Source organism: Archocentrus centrarchus, unplaced genomic scaffold, assembly GCF_007364275.1.
Source record: "Archocentrus centrarchus isolate MPI-CPG fArcCen1 unplaced genomic scaffold, fArcCen1 scaffold_26_ctg1, whole genome shotgun sequence".
Taxonomy (NCBI): domain Eukaryota; kingdom Metazoa; phylum Chordata; class Actinopteri; order Cichliformes; family Cichlidae; genus Archocentrus; species Archocentrus centrarchus.
In genome coordinates, this window is record NW_022060256.1 from 6,164,026 (window position 1) to 6,188,885 (window position 24,860).

At 43.2% G+C, this 24,860-nt stretch overlaps 1 protein-coding gene across 2 annotated transcripts; it reads right to left on the bottom strand.

The window, feature by feature from the left end:
• Nucleotides 1-1,878: 1,878 nt before the first annotated feature.
• On the bottom strand, nucleotides 1,879-23,489 carry fhip2b (FHF complex subunit HOOK interacting protein 2B). 2 transcript variants are annotated; one of them, XM_030723719.1, is made up of 18 exons: nucleotides 23,262-23,489; nucleotides 19,759-19,837; nucleotides 19,519-19,604; nucleotides 18,239-18,322; nucleotides 17,085-17,189; nucleotides 16,230-16,349; nucleotides 15,969-16,148; nucleotides 11,955-12,154; nucleotides 11,721-11,829; nucleotides 7,383-7,459; nucleotides 7,131-7,287; nucleotides 6,894-7,054; nucleotides 6,709-6,819; nucleotides 6,511-6,601; nucleotides 6,261-6,410; nucleotides 6,039-6,179; nucleotides 3,411-3,511; nucleotides 1,879-3,187 (listed from the first exon to the last, which is right to left on the bottom strand). In XM_030723719.1, the coding sequence occupies exons 1-18, from the start codon at nucleotides 23,310-23,312 to the stop codon at nucleotides 3,085-3,087; spliced, it is 2,106 nt and encodes a 701-aa protein (XP_030579579.1). In that variant the 5' UTR covers nucleotides 23,313-23,489; the 3' UTR covers nucleotides 1,879-3,084. The 2 variants fall into 2 exon arrangements, with proteins under 2 accessions (XP_030579579.1, XP_030579580.1); XM_030723720.1 differs by lacking the exon at nucleotides 6,039-6,179.
• Nucleotides 23,490-24,860: the final 1,371 nt, after the last annotated feature.

Sequence of the window (24,860 nt, forward strand, 5' to 3'; positions counted from 1 at the left end):
TTCATGTTCGGCTGCTTTCAGTTCTGCTATTTATTTAGACTCTCTCTCTCTGATTGATCTTTCTGATTTAACTTCAATAGTTACTTCTCCCAAGCCATCAGTGTGTCTATTAGACACCATTCCTGCTCAAAGGTTACAAATGATCTTCTTACAGCCTCTGACAGTGGACTCATCTCTGCGCTTGTCCTGCTCAACCTCAGTGCAGCTTTTAATACTGTTAACTATAATATTTTATTGCAGAGATTAGAGCATACTATAGGTATTAAAGGTACTGCACTGCAGTGGTTTGAATCCTATCTATCTAATAGACTCTAATTTGTTCATGTAAATGGGGAGTCTTCTTCAGGTTTTATAGACCATTAATTAACAGTATTCCTGTTATAAGGCTGTCCTAAAAGCTCCCTGAAAAGCCTTCAGCTGATCCGCGACAGATGACTGCCCTTCCCTGAGCCTGGTTCTGCTGGATCTTCCTGTTAAAAGAGTTTTTCCAAAGTGTGTGCTCATATGGGGTTGTGTGATTGTTGGGTTTTCTCTGGATTATTGTAGGGTATTTACTTTACAGTATGAAGTGCCTTGAGGTGACTGTTCTGGTCTGGCGCTACATACATAAAATTGAAAGGAATATTACAGTATGAGACATACACTACACTGCCAAAAGTATTCACTCGTCTGCCTTTACACACACGAGTTTGAGTGACAGCCCATTCTTAATCGATAGGGTTTACTATGATGTGGGCCCACCCTTTGCAGCTATAACAGCTTCAGCTCTTCTGGGAAGGCTTTCCACAGGTTTAGGAGTGTTTATGGGAATTTCTGACCATTCTTCCAGAAGCACATTTGTGAGGTCAAATGTTGGATGAGAAGGTCTGGCTCAGTCTCCACTCTAATTCATCCCAAAGGTGTTCTATCAGGCTGAGGTCAGGACTCTGTGCAGGCCAGTCAAGTTCTTCCACACCAAACTGGCTCATCCTTCTTTTTGGAGCTGCTTTGTGCACTGATGTGCAGTCAGGAACAGGAAGGGGCCATCCCCAAACTGTTCCTACAAAGTTGGGAGCATCAAATTGTCCAAAATGTCTCGGTATGCTGAAGCATTAAGAGTTCCTTTCACTGGAACTGAGGGGCTGAACCCAACTCCTGAAAAACACTCCCACACCATAACCCCCCCTCCACCAAACTTTACACTTGGTACAATGCAGCCAGACAGGTACCGTTCTCCTTGCAACTGCCAAACCCACTCATCCATTGGATTACCAGACAGAGAAGCGTAATTCATCACTCCAGAGAACACGTCTCCACTGCTCTAGAGTCCAGTGGCGGCGTGCTTTGCATTATGCTTGGTGATGTGAGGCTTGGATGCAGCTACTTGGCCATGAAAACCTATTCCATGAAGTTCTCTACGTACTGTTCTTGAGCTGAAGGCCACATGAGTTTTGGAGGTCTGGTGGCACCTTATCACAGTACCTCGCTCCACCACTCCTGAGAGCAACCCATTCTCTCACAAACATTTGTAGAAGTCTGCATGCCTAGGTAGTGACTGTAACACCAGAATTCAATCATTTGGATGGGTGAAGAAATACTTTAGGCAATATAGTTTATATCACACACAGTATGAGATCCAAAGTCCTGGCGGTACCTTCATCCTGCGCTCTGCTCTTCTTCCTGTTTGAGCTCTTCTTACAAACATCATTGAAAATGCTGCAAACAGTTTTATTCGTATAACGGTCAGAACGACACGACAGACTGCTGTTAGTGAACGCTTTTATTGTCTCAAACACACTTTTTCACATGTGAAGCTTCTTAACATCTTCACCACCATCATCATCATCCATACTTTACATTATAAATGATAATGACCACTTTCATGCTCTGTGCAGCTGACCAAAAGTTTTTGGACAACTGACCTCCTTTTTTTTTTTTTTTTTTAATGAAAAGTGAAATTAAATTTAAGCCCATTTCTGACACACAATGACCAAAAGTACATGGACACGTTGTCCTCCCCAAATAGAAGACCAACTTCAACATGACCCTAGAGTAAAGGTCAAAGGGTACCATGTAGTTCCTGCAGGTGTCAGGCTTCAGTACTGGAGCCCAGAGAGTTCAGTATTAAATATATATTTTTTTAAAAAACCATTAAAAATCTGTGGAAGTATTTACATTTTTGTGAGTTTTTACTTCACAAAGTGATTTTTCAGCCTTTAAATGTTCACAATTTGTTTTCCTGATGCATTGTGTTTAAATAAAAAAAAAAAAAGACTCCCCCTGAACACATCACGAGTAAAGGCGTTCTGATGAGGTCACCAAAAACAAAGCCATGATACTAAGATGGCTGCGGAGTGACTGACGTGCAGCATTCAGGGCTACGGCGAGGGTTTCTCAGTCAGACCCCGCCTCCTTGCTCCAACAGGACTGTGCTAACCAATGAGTGATGTCACTGTGACTACAGTCAATTAGATTTAATGTCTCAATAACTGAAGGTGACAGTCCACTTTAGCCCTGACTCAACGCTTTGTTATCAAACATCGTCAGCTGCTGGTTGGAGGACCAGCTACCACACAGCCAATGACATCATATCACATGACAGGTGTTGCTTATTTTGATTGGACAGTCTGTGTTTACTCAAACTCACTGAACTCTGACCTCATAAGACTTTAGTTGTGATGTTCTGACATCATGCTGCATACGCTGTACGGCTGTCCAATGAGAACTGACCGCAGCAGGTTTTACAAGGCAAGTGACACGTTTAGAGGGGTCGTGCTGCTGCTTCCTATTTGAAGTTGGTTAAACACTAAAAACATAAATAAATGTGCCGACCAATCAGACGCTGTTCACCTGCAGAGTGATGGCGAGGCATTCAGAAACAACACCAAGGCTTCAGTCAGTTTCTTGCTATAAAAGAATCCTTAAAGAACCACTGGAAGGTTCTGAGTCTGCTTCGTTCGTCCAGGTGCACCTGTCTCAGGTGTGTCTGTTGCTGTCTACTCAGGATGGAGATGCTGAAATCAGATGTACTTGTAGCATGTGACCCATGTTTAGTTTTTAATCTGTACTTCAAAGTACAAGACCCAGGTTATCCAGGTGAGTCAGTCAGTCCTGGTCCAAAGGCAACTTGACGAAGGCGATGGCGGCAAGTTCCTTGCAGAACTCCTCGAGGATGATGACTCCTTTGAGCAGGGTCAGGTGTTCCAGTCTGAGGACATGCCCAGAGGAGAACTCAGGTAAACATAACACTAGCAGCTCAGTGCAGGTGGAGTTTTTAACAGGTATTACAGCAGAACTCAGATGCTTTGCTCATCAGAGACTGAAACTAAACACCTGGACGTCCTGTTTACCTTAATATCTGTTTCAGTAACTAAAATGTTCCTCACACCTGGCTTTAGTCTGTAATGAAGGTGTTACAGGCAGTTACTTACCTGGCGTCGTGGTCCAGTCCCAGCAGGTTTCTCCTAGTGTTCAGCAGTCTGTCGGTCAGGTTAGAAACCTGCTGGATCCTCTGCATCAGCTCCCCCATCACCTGACGGACAGACAGAAGCAGGGCTGGGTGATTAAAACAGACTAAAACACATCTGTCCTCCTCTCTCATTTTCTTCATTCATCAGCTCCTCAAAGTCCTCCTCCATCTTCTCAGCGCGCTCTCCACTTGTTAGCACATTTCCATCTCTGTACTTAATCACGCTGACGTGCTGCACATCCTTTCCAGCTCCATCTTTCTGCCTCATCAATCGTTACAACTCCTTTTCTCCTTCCTTAGTGTCCAGCCTCACATACAGCTCACTTTTCCTTATCCACCCCCCAGCACTCCTGTCTACTTCCTTCTTCTCCTTGACTCTCACTTTTTCTTTGCTAACGTCTTCATTTCAACACTTTCCTTTACTTCCTCATTCCACCACTAAGTCTACTTGTCCTCGTTCCTCTGTCCACAGAAGCACCAAATGCCTTCTCTGCAGTTTCTTCACTTTTCTGCACTTCAGCTGTATTAAACAGACTGAATATTAACCTGTTAACTGGCAAGGGCCCGCCCGCGGGCCCTCTGTAGCGATTTCCGACTTTGAAGCCTCATAGCGTCACAGTAACGCTGCCGTTCGCCCTTACGATGCTTTTATATGACAGACTAGACCCTCAGAATTGGATTGACACCTCATTTGTCCAATCATGTTATGAAATGGGTTCTCCAGAGCCAATAATAACCAGTGTCATGTGACTTTTCTGGACCTGCCCCCAAATCTTGTCCAATCGTTCTGATTGGTCGACTCTGACCCAAAATCTGAAACCACAGATGTATAGCCAATAAAATTCCTGACACGTGGGTATATGGCACTATGGGGTGGGCTTTCATATGAAACCATAAACTGCCTGCGTAACCAGTGCGTCTTCCATGCGTGAAACTGAGCAGGAAGTGAGAGCCTGTGTGCAGTCGTGCGTAAACAGTGTTTACAAAGCTTTTTCTCGGCAACGGATTGTCGGAATGCATCAAAAACAGACTATATTTATTCAACGAAGTGACGAAATGACTCACGAGAGTGGATTATTATTTATTAGAGGATTTCGACGTTGATTCGACCAGTTTTACGGAATCTCCCGAACGAACAGCTGTACTCCAACGGTGAACCACGGTACGTGTTACGTTTTATTCTCAGCTCGTTGTCGTATTATATGCCGTTTAGATGTAATGAGGATGAGGAGGACAAAGGCTCAGAGCTTTTTTTGACCAGTTAAGTGTCTAAAGTTTTATAGAAAGCTTGATGCTTTGTGGTGGGCTTTGTTTGTGGGGGTGGGGGGGGCTGTAAGTTGTGTATCAGAGAAGGACTATTGGGAGGATTGTGGTTTTTTATTTTATGTGTATATGTAGTGTTTACATTTACTGTAACTTTTGATCAATATATAATTTATTTGTTTTGTGTGTGTGAAGGAATCACTGAAAATAGACTGGGGGGGGTTGTGAATGAAGGCCTAACGTTTTCCTTCTTTTACAAATTAGGGCAACCTCTGATTTATATGTCTATAATTATAATTAATTTGTACTATCAGTAACTTTGTGTATATCAGAGGATTCCTCAGGGTAGTATCTTTGATTAGAGCCCTTATTGATGACTGTATGTTGAAGCATTGAGGAGTTACAGCCATTTGAAGTTTGTACAACAAAGGCTGCTCACATGTGGCACTTGGCCATCTCCAAATGGCACAAGCAAGACCACACCTGAGATCAACACACAAAAACCTTTACAAAACAGTAGGTTTTTGTGATAACTTCAAAAAATTAGAAATAAAATTAAAAAAAAATTCATTCTACAGCTTCATTATATTTTCCAATCCATACCTTCTACACTCAGTGTGTAATTAGATAAAAACTAACAGGAAAAATCCAGGCGAGGTAAAAATTGTCTAATTTTTCTGTGTTCCAAACTTAATAGCTACATACTCATTACAGTTACAGCATTTTTGACTGCAGAAACGAAAAATATAGCTTGTCTTCTTTACAAAGAGACCAAGCTTTTGCATGTACTCCAAAGAGTTCAGGAACAGCAGCTGATTTAATTTGGGTATGCTTTTTCAGGCGTTTTTGCTGATTTATCAGCTGCCAGTTAAGGGGTTAAACATACGATTTCACGTTAGAAATTTATTGCTGCAAGCTTTCAGTGAATTCAGGAAAAACTTCCATCTTTCTTCCTGCTGGTTACGTAAAACTGTTTCCTCTCAGTTCAGCCTATCTTACAATGTGTTACCTGCAGCAGGTAGCAGCAGGCCACGCCCCCAAGCAGGCACACAAGCTGAGGCTGTGTATTACTGTGGATTTTACACAGCTGAAAGACTTGGTGTGGGCTTAAGCTGTTTATATATTCTCACCTTTTACCTGCAGTCAGAGAGGAAGTGAAGCCTCTACTCAAACTTCCAGAACTCCGACTTATTGTTATTATTATGCAAACTTGTTATAAATCAAACTTGTATTTATCAGGTGCTGCAGCAGCATTGTGTCTTCAGGCTGTAGGAGGACTTGAACGCAGAAGCAGAGTAGGGACGGAGCTTCGAAGAACACAGCTCACCCTGATGAGGACGGAGAAGAGTGATCTGGAGGAGTGAGACAGGTGTATGTAGGGGTTGAGCAGGTACTCGTGCAGCAGAGGGTGGCTAAAGGCCGACAGTCTGGAGAGAACAGCCGTCAGCTGCAGGTTCAACTCGTACGGCTGCAAACACACAGCATTATCATCACTCGCACAGGCGGGTCACCACACAGGGCAGAGGGCTTTGAACAGGTGTGCGTGTACCTGCTCCAGGATGCGTCCGAGACGGTCGAAGAGAACTTTCAGCAGGTGACCTTCGAAGAAGGAGACGGAGTCCTTACCTGATGGAGGGGCGGGGGGAGGCAGGGTGAGTGGCCAGTCCCAAGACAAAGAGAGAGCCTGACACTCAGTCACCTAAGGGAGGGGCAGGAGTCAGATTCAGGTGTGTTTGTTCATCTGCAGGTCAGAGATGAGTGACAGGTGTGTAGGTGTTTGTGTGCACGTGTGTTCTAACCAGTGTGTGAGCGTCGTGGACGTACGACTCGTATCCTCCTTCTTGCAGCAGCTGAGATGATCGCACCTGAACGGGAACCAAACACAGAAAACTGCACGCAGGCACGTACACACACACAGACACACACACACAGAGTCATGTTTACCTTGGTTCCTCAAGCTAACTCGTTAATCTGCCGAGCAGGCTCAGGTGTGTTACCTGTTGACGACGTCAGCAGCTGACTGCGGTCCGGGTGGAGGGGGAGGAGGGGGGTGGGGGCTGTCTGAGAACGACAGGCTGTCGGAGAAGAAGGGGTCATCCTCCAGGTCTCTGAAGCACAGAAAACACATCATCAGCCGGGGACACAAAAAGACGCACCTATCTGCCACACGTGAAGCACCTACTCGCTGTCCTCGCCACTCTCCACCTGCCGCTCTTCCTGTCCTGCAGCAGGTGGACTCAGGTAACTCCGAGTCTGCAGGAAACTCAACACCAGCACGTCCAAAATGTCCCTGTGAGGCTTCTGTAGGAGCTCCTCAACTAGAGAGAGCGACGCCATGCTGATCTGAGGACAAACACAGCTGTTTGCACACTTCCCATCGCCACCTTCCAGCTGTAGGTTGTGTGGGTGGGGGTCTCACCTGGTCAGAGATGTGGTCGCAGTGCTGTAGCAGCAGCTGAGCAAAGGCGTCGCTCCGCAGCAGGAAGCAGACGAGCTGATCCAGCAGAGACGAGGAGCGGACGAGTCTGACGGAGGCACAGAGGACTGAGGTGGAGACCAGAACCACCCGCTCACACCTGAACACATGCAAACACACACCTGAGCATCAGACAGGACCGCCCCCACTTCCTGTGAGGAGGAGGACAATGATGATGGATGATGAAGGACTCACGTGTCCAGCAGCTGAGGCTGAAGAAGCTCCACCAACCAGAGCTGATGAACACAGCGAGCCAACTTCACTGACAACACCTGCACTCACACACAGACACGCACACACACACACAAACACACACACCACAGTGAGGGGTGAAGAGCAAACATGAATTTTAGCAGTAGCTTAGCAGCAGTGTTAGCATTAGCACTGTCAGCTGTAGTAGCAGCAGAGCTCGGGGTCCTGATGTCACCAGTACAATGCATTATGGGACTGTTGTTCACACAGGACTGAGGAAACAGCTGTTTGGTGTTAGAAAGCCATCGGAATGGCTGCTGTGCTGGACCAGCGTACGTATGTGCGGCTCGGGAGCTGCTTACAGTGCTGAGTCGGATCTTTGACCTTAAAGATGGGAAGCAGAGACGAGCTGAGGTCACATGGCGTGGGTATCAGCTGGAAACAACACTGGTGTGTTTGTGGCGCTGTCACACTGTTGAGTTATAGTTACCACACATGTACCAGTTTATGAATCGGGACTGAATTATCAGCCCCCCTATGAAATTTAAAGTTTAAGTGCTTTTTTTAAACAGAGCAAGGGATTTTCAACATAGCAAGTCTAAACATTTAAGTTTTCTTTAGTAGCATGAATCATTTCTGTTTGAACACAATAACAATAAAAAAATCAGAAAAATAAAAAATGACCAGGATCATTATTACCCCCTAAAAAATCAACCTTTTTTTTTTTTTAGCCACAGCACAAACACCTGCTGTGCAAAGATGTGCTTTAATTCTGTAACACTCAAAGCTTCAATGTGAGGGTCATCTTTACACGCAGTATAAAATCCTCAGCAAAGCTTTGAGCTCCACTTAGAAAGCATTCGGCCAAAAACAAGATCAGTTTAGACTTGAGGAAAAAGAATTGTTCATGCTCACAAAGCAGGAGATGAATATACAAAGTGATCACAGTGTTTCCAAGTGTCGAGAACTGGAGTGAGAAATATCAAGAAATTCAAAATTAGCACACAGTACAGAACAGGCCTGGAAGAGGCAGGAAGTGAGAGATTTCAAAGACTGGAAAGAAAACTGGTGAGAGATGTGTCCAAAGACTCCAGTGAATCAATACGTCCATCCCTTCTTCTATCCATCCATCCATCCATCCATCCATCCTCATCCGCTTATCCAGGGCTGCGTCGTGAGGACAGCAGCCTAAGCAGAGGAGCCCAGACCTCTGTCTCCCCAGCCAACAAAACATCATCCACAAAAAGCAGAAAGTCTGTCCATTAAATTATGAACACAATCGTGACAAAGGGCAGCCCTGGCAGAGTTCAACACCCACAGGAAACAAGTTAGTGACTCAACTCAGGAACTGTAGTCTCAGGGAAGACGGTCACTGGAACAGCACAGGAGCAGACTGCGAGGTTGCAGACAAAACTCCACTTCTGCAGAAGAGACACCGTCAAGCCAGACCGACGAATGCTAAGGACATCCTGAAAAATGATTACGCACACTGGATGCATCCTTTGGTCAGATGAGAAGAAACTAGAGCTCTCTGGCCTCAGAGCTGCTGCTTATGTGGGGAGAAAGAAGGGAGAGGCGCACAACCCAAAGAACAGCATCCCCACAGTGAATATCATGCCGTGGGAATGCTTCAGTGCATCTGGAACTGGGAGTCTTGTCAAGGTGGAAGGAATCATGAAGAAAGAAGGATATGTGAAGATTTTGAAAATAAAATCTCTAGCAGTCAGCAGAACTGGGTCTGGGTTGTTGCTTTCCTTTCCAACACAACAGTGACCCAAAACATACGTCACTCCTGGGGAAGAACGACCTCCAGAAGGCCAAAGTGAATGTTTGTGGCCTGTACAAAGCCCTGACTTGAAGACAAGGTTCAAGCCAGAAGACCATCAAATCTGGAGCAGCGTGAGAGATTTGCCAGAGAAGAACGGGCTGGGATTGCTCAGGTGCAAGACTTGCTGAAAACTACAACAACTGACTGCTGCTGTTATCCAGCAAAAAGGACACACAACTGACTTCTGGAGTTGATCATTCTGAATCTGGTAGTTTTTTTTGTGAAATTATTTTGTTTCTGTGTGAAAAATGAAATAATTTAAGCATCCAAAATAAAACTGCGATGTTTGGAAAAGCTGTGTGAAAATTCATTACTCTGTTTAACAGCATTTGGGAAATGAAACTTTCACGTTATCTTGGCTGTAACTGCACGGCAGCAGAGCTAGAGTCAGAGAAAATCTCTATGATTTTGTTTTTTAAAAACAGCCTCTGAGATGTGACAGCGTGATCTTCACTGGGTACCATCGTCTCACCTCTGACCTCTGCCCGGTATCAGAGGAGAACAAAGAGGCTACAAGCTGCTGCACCAGAGCAGGAAGAGTTGTAATGAAACGCTGTGCCATAATAAAAAACGAATTCAATGAATGACTCCGCGGTTCAGTGCAGAATATGTGATATCCTTACATGTTCTGCACATGTTCTACAGTGCAACATTAACCAGCAGCTGACACTTTATGCAAGGCAAAAATGCTACAGTATTTAATATGAAGTAAAAGAAACCGAGCAGAGTGTGTTTGCGGGGTCAGAGGTGCAGAAATGTGTGCCTGTATCAGAGAGGCTGAGACTGTGACTTAGTCCCACAGGCCTGAATGTGAGACCGAAGCCTTTAGAACTGAACTGGTTTGATGAGCAGGTGCTCCGGCACAGGTTCTGAGGCCACCGGGGAACACGAGCATCGCAGCTCCTAAAACCAAAGTACCGCCCTCTGTGTTCTAATGACTCTGCTCTGCCTCGCTGTTCAGCTTTGCTCTGTATCGGATCGGGCTGCTGATCTCTCACGGCTCAGGTGCTTTCCTCCGCGTTACCTGTTGGCAGTGATGTCAGTAATTACTTAGTAATGTGTTACTCTAATCTGACTACTTTTTCCTGGTAACAAGTAATCTAACGCGTTACTATTTGCAGTCCAGTAATCAGATTACAGTAACTTATCCAAGTCACTGCGTTACTATTTTTTGTCATTTTCTTAGTACAAAGATATATTTTTGCTTTCTTCTTGCGTCTCAGGGAGTGACGTCTGACCAATGCGACAATTAAGTCCCGTTTTCAGCATGAGGACAATAACAGCACAGCGACACAAACGTAAACAATGGAGGGAGGAGAGAGGTGCACGTTTTCTAGCTGAAATACAGACACTAGTGTGAGTCTGTGTCAGCTAAACATGACAATATCAAGGTTAGTTGTGCACTCTGTGCTGGTGACAAAGTGCTACGTAGCTTCAAAAACACTACGTCAGATTTGAAGAAACATTTGGAGTCGCAGCGCGGCACGGTCACACTTACAGAGCGAGTCCCACCAGGTGGATCAAAGCCGGTGTTGTGCCAAAAATTGATCGTCTGCCATAAAGTGATTCAGATGTTTCTGTGTGCTTTTATGTGTAATGTCTTTGCTTATATTGGTAAATAGGGTGCAGTCAGTATGATTTATGAAGGGCTTTTATATAAAATGGAGAAATAACCTGTTTTTCAACAATGTGTTATTGTACCTACATTATAATCAATCCAGAGCTTTTTGGCCACTTCAAATATCTTTATAGATCTGTGATGTTATATTTGTTGTGATTTCTGCAGCTTTCTGAGCCAGATTTCTGTTTAAAAAGACATTTTTAATGTCAATGACAGTTTTTACCTTCATAAAAAAACAAATATATAAAAGTCACTTTGAGTGCAGCTTCTACCTTGTGACAGAAATGCTGTTTCTCACTCAAAATGACCTGATGTAATTCATGAGAGATATGTTTGATACATGCTTCACAGATTATAGGTCAACAAGTCATTTACAGCCATTTAACCCTTTAACTTCGGGCGGTCGCCGCTGAAGCACCGGTTTCCTGCCCTTACCAGCCACGAACAGCTGGTTAGGACATAGCGTATCACAGCTGACTTTTAACCGTAACTCCGTGACCCTTTTCTCCTATCAGAAAAATCTGGAAAAAAGGTAACAATGCCATCACTGCCCGTCAGCGTCTGTATTGGTTTTGCGTGAACAACATGGAGGCGACTACCCAGAATGCACTGCGATTCCCGGCGTCTCTCCCTGTCTTCAAAGCACAACTCAAAACTCACCTGTTTAAGATATCCTACTCACTTTAGTTCCCAGCTCATTTCAATTCGATTTATTTTGTGTGATCGGTGGTTTTTTTTGTGCGTTTGCTTTTTTTAATTCTGTAAAGTGTCCTTAGGTGTTTGAAATGCGCTTACAAATAAAATGCATTATTATTATTATTATTAACATAAGCATTACTAGCAGCTGTGTACCTGTCACGGCAATATTTACAGTACTAACAGTTGTGTGTACCTGTGGCGCCTCTCTCATCAGGTGATCCAGGAAGTCAAACCAGCAGAAGAAGTTGGTCATGTGATCCACAGACTGTGAGCTGGGATCAGCGCAGCGAGAGAACTGAGAGCTGAGGGCAGAGAGAGGAAACACTGCAGCACACCTGTCAGCAGCACTGTGGGCTCTGTGTGTATGTGCTTGTACCTCCACGGTGTGTGTGTGTGTGTGTGTGTGTGTGTGTGTGTGCACTCTTACCTCCACGGTGTGTGCGGCCAGCTCTGCAGCTCTGCAGCGTCCACAGCCTCCAGAGGCAGCAGGGTGTAGAGCTCCCGCAACCTCCCAGCCAGCAGCTCTCCCAGTTGGGTGTGAGCGCTCAGAAGTTCCCCTGAAGATCCGGACTGCAGCCCAGAAAGCAGCAGGAGGCTCTCGTGGGCCTTCAGACACACCGAGCTCCTCTGTGGACGCATGATGGTGACATGAGAACACAAAACCATAGACCTGAAGTGACCAACACACCTTAAAATCTGATCACTGAGGACCTCGTCCGGATCGATCAGTCACTGCTGGTTCCCTCATGCCAGGCATATTTCAGACTTATTGTTCGCCCTGATAGTGATAGTTACACAATGACAGAAAGACCTGACTAACATGAATGTGTGTGTAGGTGTGTTAATTCTGCCATTAGTGTAATGAGATTTAGATAAAAACTGCTTTAATGTTCGAGTTTAACCGTTTCTAATCTGATCTTAGATCAGCTTCACTGATAGATGACGGCTCTCTGGCAGCCACAGCAGAGATGTTTCACCGAGTTAAAGGTCAGAGGTCGGTCACAGTGTCATATTTACCTGAAAACATGCAGGGCAGGTGATGTCTGCCCTGTGATGAATGTAAATTTTCATCAATAAAGGTAAATATGTTATCAGAAAGGTCTCAGCTTTATAGATTTTAAATATTTCAGTGCAGCTTTGGGAGGATGAGCCATTTTAAATAAAGAACACAGTGTGTCGGGACAAATGAAGCCGTTATTAACAGATCCAGACAGGATGAACTGGAAATGACTGGAGCCTGAACTGGATCTGGGCCTGATCCGGTCTGAATCAGTAATCCGTTTGAATCCTCCTGCTGTGCAGGACACGGTTTCTGATCCATTACGGAGTCGATTATCCCTTCGGAATCTGGGTCGGCCCACTGAGACAGATTTAGGAAAATTTCAGTGGAAAATGTGTCGAGATTCAAACTCTGAATTTCTGACACCAGAACTTTCAAAATGTTGACAGTAGCGCTGCAACTATTGATTATTTTAGTAATCAAGTCATCTATGATTATTCCATCAATTGAGTAATCAAATAAAAAATACTTTAATAAATTAAAAAAAGAGAAAAATCACAGGTCTTTTAAAATGAACAGTTTTTCAGCTCAAAACTTGCTGTTTTTAATAGTTTGACTGCAACATTTGTCAAAAAACTAAAGCCTTTCATTGTATTTACATTAAAATCATATTTTTAAAGAAAACATTTTCTTAAATGCAAAAATAATCACAAATACAGTAATACAATAAGATATACATACAAAAGTGTGTGTGTGTGTGTGTGTGTGTGTGTGTGTGTGTGTGTGTGTGTGTTGTACTGGCACCCATATTTATTTTTACTGGCCTATGGAAAAAAAAACAACTTTTATTTATTTTTTTTAATATTAATAAAATTTAACTAATATATTTATTTATAAGAAATCTAAATCTGCAAAAATTATATTTCTAAAGCCTTGAAATAAATAGGCAGTACATCTCATGTCCCCCTTTAGGCTCGCCCTAATCATCACATCATTCCAGGATCCAGACATTTTTCCATCAGTGAGCTTTTACAACATGACCAATGATTGATCATTGATCAAAGATCAGTGTGTTCTGCGTCTAAAGCTTCATCCAGATCAGTGCGATGTAACAGTGATGCTTCAGTAATTACAGTAAATGTTTCAGAGGAACTGACTGACAGTCTGAAAGCTCCATTACTGCACTCAGAGTCAGAGTCAGAAAGATTCTGAGCCGATTATAAACCCGTGATGTCATCGCTGTCTCCGTCCTTACAGCCTATTGATGAGTGACCAACTGTAAAAGATTCACATTACGTACAAAACTACTGAACGTCCAACTGGGATTTCAGTGCTTTTAAAAATGTGAATGTCTACAAATGAATTCACTCCTCTAATCGCTCTGATAGCGACTTTATGAATGAGGGAATGAACCGGTGTGTCAGACAGGTGGTTCAGGTGCAGCAGGAGGGGAGGAGTCAGAGAGGAACCTGCCAGGAGCAGGTTAGGTTCACAGAGTCTGTTAACTGGTAACATGGTAAATTACTCTGAAGCAGAAAAGCCAAGTTTCTCTCACACCTGCTTCCTGGAGCCGGGCTCTGGGCTACCTCTGTATTAACAACAAACTTTTACATTTTTTACACAGAGCAGAAAGCAGCTGATGCTCCTGTTTTTCTGTTCAGCTGAGATCTGCCTGCTAGTTAAGGCTGAGCCATCGATTGCTGCACGTAAACAAGGTTAAAGGTGAATCGCTGCCCTCCAGCTCGCTGCATTCTCTTCATGCAGGAAGATGATCATTAATAAACTCGCAGTCTCCTGCAAACTGCAAACTTTATTTCAATCTAAACTGTAATTCTAATGAATGCACTCAGCTTGAACACTGTTATGTAGAACATGAGCAGAAAAAAGGAGAAAATTTTAAAAAGTTCTATTTGCTGTTACCAACATTGTAGAGGGCAACTCTGCCTCACAGCCAGGGGTTACAGTGGGATTCAGCAGGTGGAGGGACCCTAAGATCAGTTATAGTGACTCAGTGTGGGGTAAAGAATCACAACTCACAATAATTTATGTTGTGAGCTCCAGTAGATTTTCTTTGTGTCAGGCTGTGATCAGCTGCTGCTGCTGCTCTGAGGTTTACTGCTCCTTGTGGACTTAAACAACTGAATTGAACAAGATGTAACCCAGTATTTCAGGAGCTATCTTGGCTGATTTCTATCCCCTACGCTGACAGCATACTGCTTATACTGTCTTTATACTGACAGCATACAGTTGGTATAAAGGTTGAATTCAGTGAATGAATCTCAGCATCATCAACTTTAATTCTAACTCATCTCTGCTACACTTGATGTAACCTGTAACTCTGACCATGAACACACACACACAGCTGCTGCGCACCAGCCCAACACAGAGCTTTACTGTGAATACAGTACAGCAAACTGACCTGTTTATCCTGCACTAAACTGCAGTATTTTGAATAACACACAGTTAGTCTACCTCAGTTTTTTTGCAGGATGTTTCACAATATGAAAAAACATAACTTCACATCATATAAAATTTAAAATCTGATTTAAAAATTCAAATGTCCAGTTTATCAGATGTCACTGAGCAGTCCTTACCTTTAAATCTAACCTCTCCTGTCCTCTTTCTTACATCTTTTCCATCTCTGAGCAAACTTCTCTCTCACTCTTTTCTCTCCCTGGAAATACAGCAGCTCTTGTTTTTGCTGGCACACACACACTTTGTAACAAACTGTGAGTGTTTGCTGATATTTGTTGAGCATTTAGAAACATTGCATTTGAAATTACCTGCAACGCGTTACTCTCTTTATGCTCGCTCCTCTTCTGTAGCGCTAGCTAGATGCTGAAGTACCACAACCACAAGTTACAACTGTAACCCCTGAGCACAGCACTATAAATGATACATAATATGGTTTTGCCTATTTAATCTCTTTATATGTGATAAGCCCCGGGGACGGATACGCCCGTGTGATTGTCCCTTAATGTGTTGCGGTTCCTCCGTTTAGTCTCAGATCGGTTTGATGTTTGAAGGCGCAGTGACCGGAAATAAAAACTTCTCTCAGATGTTAAACCTAAACTAATGAACCTGTTTTGAAAATGTAAGGAGTATAACGTACAGGTATTTGTGTAAAAATGTAGGGAGCAAAAGTAAAGTTAAAGTTGCCAAAAAAATAAATATTCAAGTACAGTACAGCTACATGAACATTCTACTTAAGTACAGTAACAAAGTATTTGTACTTTGTTACTTCCCGCCTCTGGCAGGGAGTGATTAGTGTTATAATGACAGTCGATTGTGATTGGTCAAAGATCAGTATGCTGCCAGCTGATCAGCACATCAGAAACTTGTTGGACAGCAGCCTCTCACGCATCCAAACTTTCCTCCATTCTTCTTTGCAAGTATTCAGACAGCACCTGAATGCATCACAAGATGTTTGTGGTTACTGACCTGACTCTTAGTGAGATGCAGCAGCACCCTCAGCAGACTGCTTTCTGATTGGACAGAGCTGCAGGCAGCTGACTCTGACTGGCTGCAGGGCTGCGGAGGATCTGTCCTGTGACTGGACGCCTGCATGGTGTTCTCTGATTGGTCAGAGCTTGGTGTGTCACCTACTGGTTGGTCTGGAAGCTGAAAACAAAGAAGATGGTCATGTCATAATGGACTTACATCATGTGACAGGAAGTGGACCTCAGACCTGCTGATGGTTACCTGTAAGATGTATCTGAGCATGTGCGGATGCTGCTTCACTCTGGAGCAGACAACCAGTAGGAACTGAGCTTCCTCCTTCTCAGTGTGGGAACCAGGAAGTGCACAGAGGCCAATCAGCTTCTAGGGGGCGGAGCACACAGTGAAATCTTCAGGACACACAGTGGTGGACGGGAAGTGATGGAAGTTCAGACCCTGAGCTTTAATTGAAGGTTTACAACCATGCACACTCACACTTACGGGCAATTTGGAATCACCAATTAGCCTAACGCCATTAGGCGCATGTCTCTGGACTGTGGGAGGAAACTGAAGTGAAAAAAAATTCATGAGCTGTTTTTATTTATCTTCGATCTGGTTCCACTCTGCTGAGCTCAGCAGCATCGAAGCATCAATGTGAGCCGCCCATGGGGGTCCACGAATTGGCTCAATACCAGCTTCAGGTCCTGAGCCACTCCAATCCTCATCCATCCTCTGCCCTTCATGATCCTTCTCAGCCTGTTTTATTGGGTTTTAAAATGTCCTGCTCCTCAGCCTGATGAAGGTCAGACCTTCTGATTCTTTTCTTCATGTTACACAGAGGTCCACCTGATGAGGTACCCCCCCGGTGGCTGAGAGGTGGCACGTTGCTTTGCTTCCTCTCGGCTGTGCTCAGGTGGAGCATCTAACCTGTCAGTGCTCTGATGACCTTAAAAAAGTGTATGTTACCATGAAATGTCTTGCTGCCATCAGCCATGTTCTCCTTCATTTACCCAGAATTCACAGCAATTTACTCCTTCTGAGGAGCATCAGGAGTCTGTGTGTCTGTGCTGTTAGGACAGGTACAGTGTGCTGTAGGAGTGAGTGCTCCAGCTGCTTTACCTGCACGGGTCTATAGACGTTGACCAGCTGCAGCAGAGGCTTCTGAACCTGAGACAGGAGGTTTGAGAAGAAGAGCAGCACCTGCTGGGACATCCCTGGAGGATACTGAGGAAGAGGACAGAAGAGTTTCACTTTTAATTAAGTTTAAAAGGTTTTATTCTCTGAATGAACCTAAACTTCAGCACAGAGGCCCTAATATGGAGACAGAAGATTGATTTTAGAGATGTTCCCACAGACTGTAAATAAACAATGGGTGCATCTGACTAAAACTGCGATCTTTCTAATGTCCAGCAGAGGGCGAATCCTCTGGCTGTAAAATCTGATATCTGATCTCAGTAACCTCTTTCCTGATGAGTGTATGGCCTCAGTCGCCGGTTTGGTCTTAGAGTCAGAACGGTGAAAGAAGCAAGGGAGGATTTAGAACGGGCCACCTGTGACCGACAGGTCATTACCATATGTGACCCGATTTAGCAAAATGAGTCGGAAGTAAGGAGGGCTACTTCTTAGGCCAATAACATATGAATCAGTGCGCTGGATTGCAAGTCATTTCTGGGTTCATGGGATGTTCTTAGCAACAAGGGAGAGATTGCTTACATGTTTTGAGTGCTCTTATTGGCTACCAGTGATGTCATCACTGGTAGCCAATGAGAGTTCATTTTCATTTTGTTCTCCCTTGTTGCTAAGAACATCCCATGATCTTGGAACCCAGCCTAAGAATTAGCCCTTGCTACTTCGGACTCATTTTACCAAATCGGGTCACATATAAGTGCACAGTGTCCCTCTCAGTTGGATCGCCCCTTTGCTTTACTGCAAATACCACGCTGTTGACTGGGGGATGGGTGGGGGACAGGACTTCCCCAGCCAATAGTCATGTCACAGCAGTTGTTTCCATCTTTCATATACAGTCTATGGTTGTTTAAAGCTGATCCAAGAAGGATCCATGAATCAGAGGTGTGAGGTTCTAACACACATTTAAATGTGAACATGCAGCCTTGTGTTTAAGTGTCAGGTGCAGTAACAGGAAGTGAACAGCTGATGTCTGAAGGCAGTCACAGCAGGATCAGGACTGAGCGTCTGTCCATGACCATCACCATCTCCAGAGTATATGTCTAAATGTGCCTTGAGGGGGGTGCTGCAGCACTCTGAGACATTACCTGGGCCTTTCCCAATGTGCAAAGAGTCTCCAGAAGCTTATGTTGCAGCAGGTATTCCATACAGGCTCCTGTGTCCTCCACAGCCTGATCAATACAACAAATACACTGATCAATACAGTGATGAATGTCGCTGCTCAATAGAATAACACATCACTGACCAACACACTGATCAATATATTGCTGATCAATGTAGCACATACAGTGTTGGAAACAATGATTTGATCCATGCTGAAAACATATTTTGATGGTAGTTTAATTTTACTGCAGACAGAACGAAGCAGAAATCCAGAAAAACAGCTTAAAGCTATAAACTGATCTGGACGTCACTGAGTGAAAGAAGGGTTTATATCCCCCACGACAGCCAGATTACAAATCAATCAATCAGTTACAGATCCTCCTCATCTCATCTTGTTAGGTGTATAAAACACACATGTCCACAGATCATTTTCTTTCACTTCAACCTCTCCACCACCACAGGCCAGAACAAAGAGGTGTCAAAGGACGTCAAGACTGCAGACCTGCACGAGGCTGGAATGGGCTGCAAGATCATCGGCAAGAAGCTTGGTGAGAAGGTGACAGCTGTTGGTGCGATTATTTGGAAATGCAAGGAAAATAAAATGACAATCTGCATCATTGGAAGAGAAATTCTGAGTATGACTCAAAGAACACCACCCCCACAGTGATGCACGGAGGTGGAAACATGATGCTTTGGGCTGTTTTTCTGCTAAGGGTACAGGACGACTTCCCCACATCGAGGTGACAATGGATAGTACCATCTCGGATGACAACCTCCTTCCCTCGGGCAGAACGCTGTAGATGGGTCACGGCTGTGTCTTCCAGCATGACAATGATTCAAAACGTACCACCAAGGCAAGCAGCACATTAAGGTCACGGAGTGGCCCAGCCAGTCTCCAGACTTCAGTCCTACAGAAGATCTGTAGGAGCTGAAGCTTCAAGTTTCAAAGCAGCAATCAAGAAAACTAAATGATGTAGAGAGTTTCTGTAAAGAAACAATCCCTCCTGAGATGTGAGCAAACCTGGAGACCAACTACAAGAAACGTCTCACCGCTGTGCTGGCTGAGTCACGTTTAGCTCGGGGATCAAACCCTAATTTCACCCACTGACATGCAGCTCAGTTTATAGCTTTAAGCTGTTTTTCTGGATTTCTGCTTCATCCGGTCTCTGCATCAAAATGAAACTGCAGACTGTTCGTTCTTTGGAAGTTATCGACACACCGATCGATGCACCGACCGACAGCTCTGAGGTTACACTGAGCTCACCTGCTGCTTCTCTTCGTACACCAGGATGTCCAGCATCTGTTTGAGATGCCAGGGGATGTCCGTCTGCCTAACAGGACGGCTGTCATCTGTGCGCGCGCACACACACACACACACACACACACACACACACACACACACACACACACACACACACACACACACACACACACACAGCGAGGAAACGTGATTGACTGATTCTGTGGATCTGTTAACAAACAACTGCAGGTTAAAGAGACTCACCTGTTGTCTCAATATAATAACTGGTTATTGATTTCCAGTGATCAACAAACGAGTCAAACAGCTCCACTGTGGGCTCCCTCTGAGACAGAAATATGGAGAAACTGATTACGGATAATACACTGAAGATAGAGGGGCTGGAAAAAACAGCAGGCTTCGCCTGGTGGAGCAGCGAGTCAGTGACCTCCAGAACTACTCGCGACACTGGAACCTGCACCTGTACGGAGTGGCTGACAGCAAAGACCAGGATGTGCACACAGAGGTGTTACGTATCTGCCAGGCAGTCCTGCCAGAGTATGAAGCAAAGTTTCCATATGTAAATGACACAGTGCATCGACTCGGCCGAATAAGGAAAGATGTCTCCAAGCCTGGAGGGATCATCACAGTTTTCCATGCGATTCTACCGCGACAAAGTTTGGAAAGCTGCTAAAAAGTTGAGAAAAAACTTTTGTTGACTGAACTGAACTGATCCCAACTAACTGAAGGTGATAAACATCTCTCACGTCTGCATGGTTTACTGATATACAGAATGAGTCCAGATGCTGATTTAAGTTATGATCTGTTATGATGGAGGGTTGACAAGCACTGAAAATTTTACTCAGCTAACTTTGCTCCCATTTTTGACTTTTACTTAAGCCAAGATGTGTTATATGCAGCGCCGTGAGGGCTTGTTCTTTGTGTGGTCATATGAGGCTAAGGTGCCTGTTGTAAACCTAAGTGCTTCCCTGGTTTTATAGCTTTAATATATTTCACTGTATAGTTTTATACAGAAGTTAGTGTGGTCAGCTCCAATAAAGGAGGATAGTACAAGGTAAGTTCATTAGATTTTGATTATATATATTGTTCTGTTCATTGTTATTAATATATCATTATCTATTGTTACTCTTACTGCCAGGGGTTTAAGACATAATATTAAGCACAAAGCTTTCTTTTTATTTGCTAAGAAACCCAAAACTTATTTTCTTTTATTCCAGAGTTACATTCAGTTCCTGATGATGGAAAATTCTGGAGATCTCAGTGGGACAATGATCTGTGGCAGGCTCATGGATCTGAACACTGCTGCTGTCACTACCCTAAAATATAACTTTTGAGGCTCTGTGTTATTAACTATTGGTGAGTCTTCAGGCTGCTTTATCCTTCAGGTGGTAACTACTGAAACCTTCACATTGGTAATTGTTAATATAGACAGTTATAACTGACACAATGAAAATTATATACTATTGGAAACATTAGAAAAGCATATTTGAAATACCTCTAATAACTTTGCTATCTCAAGTATTTTAATGGGGAGATTTTGACATGATACTTCATCACACTCAGGACTGTTGGCCTCCATGCAATTCTACTGCAATTAAAAACCTGAAAACCTAAAACTCTTCATGTAAAAGTTTGATCTAATCGCTGTGTGGGGATATCATCAAAACTCTCATTCCTTTACATGGAGTAATAGATTTGCCACCAGGAAATCACAGCTAGGCTTTTGGTTGGTCTCTGATAATCTAAACATTGATCAAATATCTGCTAATGTGACTACAACTCCATTAACTGATCATAGTGCAGTCTCCATATTCATCCCTCACACTCTACCAAAACCAAACAACGTCATCAGTCAGCAACTGTTTTTTTTTCCCTCAACTCTTTTAGCAATGTCGCTCAAATTACTGAAGATGCTAGAGAGCGGTGTGATCAGATTATAACTGTACAGGAAGTGACTTATGATATTGATCATCTTAAAACCAATAAATCTCCTGGAGTCTCTCCGCAGAATTTTATCAGACATTTATAGAAAATCTAGCTCCATTTTTTACTCAAGGTAATATTAGAAATTGTGGAACAGGGAACTTTACTTCCTATACTAACATAAGCTCTGATTACATTAATCCCAAAACCTAATTAAAAAACCAAATTATTCACAATGGGCAACCTATTTCAATATTGAATACTGACTGTAAAGTATTTGCTACAGTACCTGCTAAACAGATGCAATTATTTATGAGACACAATTGGGATTCATGAGGAAGAGACATATTTCTAATAATGTTCAGCTTGTTTTAGACCTGATCGATTACTCGTTCCTGTGTCCCGATGACAAAATTACAGAGGGGCATCCGGCAAGGCTGTCCTGCATCTCCTTATTTATTTATAAGCAAATGTTGTTGGCATGGTCATTAATTTATCTGCTTCATTTGGAACAATCAGCATAATATATACAAAAATAAATCATTATTTTTAATGTGTGATTTTATAATAACATAACTTTAGTAACCCAATTATTAAATGAAAATGGAGATCTAATTTATACTGATATATTATATATATTATACGTTTCTTCAGACATATGGCATTCCTGTTACCCCAAAATAATTTGCTGTTGTAATGGATGCTGTTCCTTCTGGTATTTTAACTTCACTAAGAGGTGCTGAAAAACCAGCTTGTGCATCTTCCTTTGAGCCCACACTAACATCAGCGGGCCGTATAACTATTTCTTTCACATCCAAAAATAACAACTGCAAAATTAGATCATTATTTCAAAAAGATATCACCACTGCCCCTGCTGTTGTTCAATACTGGTTTGGGCTTTTTGGTGATCTGAATTGGAGCAGTGTGTGGAAGCTCCCATACAGATACCTGCTGACAAAGTGAGGGAAGTGTCTTATAAGCTGATTCATAGATATCACCCTGCCAAGCATTATTTGTTAAAATTTAAGAAAGATATATGTGTGAACTGTTCTCTGTCTGAACCTGAAACAGTAACACACCTGTTCTGGCACTGTCACTCTACTGCTACCTTCTGGTCAGAAGTAATCAAGTAAGCAAAAAATAATAATAATTATATGTTATAAATCTGATAATAATTTTAGGGAAATATCACATACATAAAGCAAAATTTAGTCAATCGAATCCGTTTTTACCATTTCAAAAGCAAACTGAACAGTACATTGAAAGTATTTCTAATTCAGGTAATAAGAAAGCCACTGGCTAATGTTATTCTTATCTAGTATATTGGTTATTTAAAAAAATAATAATAATAAAGTTTATATAAAAGAGCGGTTTCATTCGGGTTTCAGCGGGTGGAACCGGATCTGTTCTGATCCTGGTCCCACCTGTTCGGACCCGGACTCAGACCCGTTCACTTGGTTTATTTGTAACGGTGGAGTTAATGAGTTTGAATCAACTTTATTCGTGTCATTGTTAGCTGACACTGAACTGCGGTAGTTTCAAGTACCACCTGAAACAGATACCTATCTGTCCTGTGCCTACCTGCTTGAGGACATTCCTCAGCACTGACGCAAACGCACCTTGGCAGGTAAACACATAAACTCTAGAGTACTCTGGAGCTAACGTTAGCACCAGTTAGCTTCCGAGTTTGTGTGTCAATTATACCTGACAGGGGTCGGGGTCAGGGGTCAGGGGTCAGACAGGTGACACACTGGTCGCCAGAGTCTCTCTGACCAGCTGTTCTCGGCGCTAACAAGAGCTAACAGACTAATTAGCTGCTAACTCACCGTCTCCAGCGCCTGCAGCAGCATGCTCGTGAACTTGCTAAACGTATCCATTTTCCCGCCCCAACTGAGCGACCCCGGCCGTCCGTTAGTCTTGTTTAGTCCCGATTAGTCACAGTTAGTCCCGGTTAGTCCGGGTAGACCCGGGTTCCTGCAGCATGGTGTGCGACTGCGCTAACAGCTGAGCGGCCTGCGTCAAGCGGAAACTTCCACGTAAACACATCCGGTCTAAACTGTCGCAATAAAACTACACCTTATGGTGAAATGTTCGCTTCCGGCTGAAAGTTTTCAGAATAAGAGCTTCAATAAAATCACCCAATAAGCGGGGTTTTAATTCTGTGAGTGAATAACAAACAACACATTAATAAAATTTCAGCATCATTAGTTTTAGTAATAAAGTTTTATAAATATAAAAAGCTTAAGATTTCAGCTGCTACAGCCCAAGGCTAGGAATCTGAGTCATTGTTGACCATATGTCCTTCAATGCACATCTTATACAAAAATGTAGGACTACTCTCTTGGAATTGTGCAATATTTCTAAAATTAGAAACATCCTGTCTCAGAGTTATGCTGAAAAACTAATTCATGGATTTATTACTTCTCAGCTGGACTAGAAGTAATATAGTAATTCATTACTATTAGGCTGTCCTAATAGCTCCCTGAAAAGCCAGCTGATTGAAAATGCTGAAGCTAGAGCACTGACAGGGATTAGAAAGAGAGAAAATATTTGTCCCATGCTGGGTTTGTTTCATTGGCTCCCTGTTAAATCCAGAATTTAATTTTAAATTCCTTCTCCTCACAAACAAGGTCTTGAATACTCAGGCCCCATCTTCTCGCAAAGACACAAGGGGGAAGAGACTTCATCTTTCAGGACTCTCTTCTGTGGAACCAGCTCCCAGTTTGCATTCAGGAGACAGACCCTATTTTAAATATTAGGGTTAAAATGTTCCTTTTTGATCAAGCTTATAGTTAGGGCTGGATCAGGTGACCCTGAACTCTCCCTTAGTTACATTGCTATAGGCCTAGGCTGCTGGGGGGTGGGGGTGGGGGCTGTCACTCACCTCTTTTCACTCTGTTTGTAAACAACTCTGCATTTAATCATTAATCTCTGGCTGTCTTCCACAGCAGGTCTTCCATCCTGTCTCTCTCCCCTCAGCCCCAACCAGTCGTGGCAGATGACTGCCCCTCCCTGAGCCTGGTTCTGCTGGAAGTTTCTTCCTATTAAAAGGGAGTTTTAACTTCCCATTGAAGTAAGAGTCTTTACTTTACAATATAAAGTCCCTTGAAACAACTGTTTGTTGAACTGAATTGAACTGAATTGATTAGCAGGTATTTGTGACTGTGTGATGCTCCCATACAGTCCAGGGATGCTAACCAAGCTAGCTAGTGTTAGCTGATAGCTTAGCAATCTTTTGTCCAAATATGGTCAGTCCCTGAAATCAACAACATGGCAGCAGCCATCGAATTAAATGATCCAAAATACACATCTCAGTGTTTTATTTTACTTTCTCCTGACATTAATGTATGTACTGGCTGTTCAGTGAGACTGCATATTTAAGATTCAAATTTAACAAAACCTGAAAGAAGACAAATAATGATATT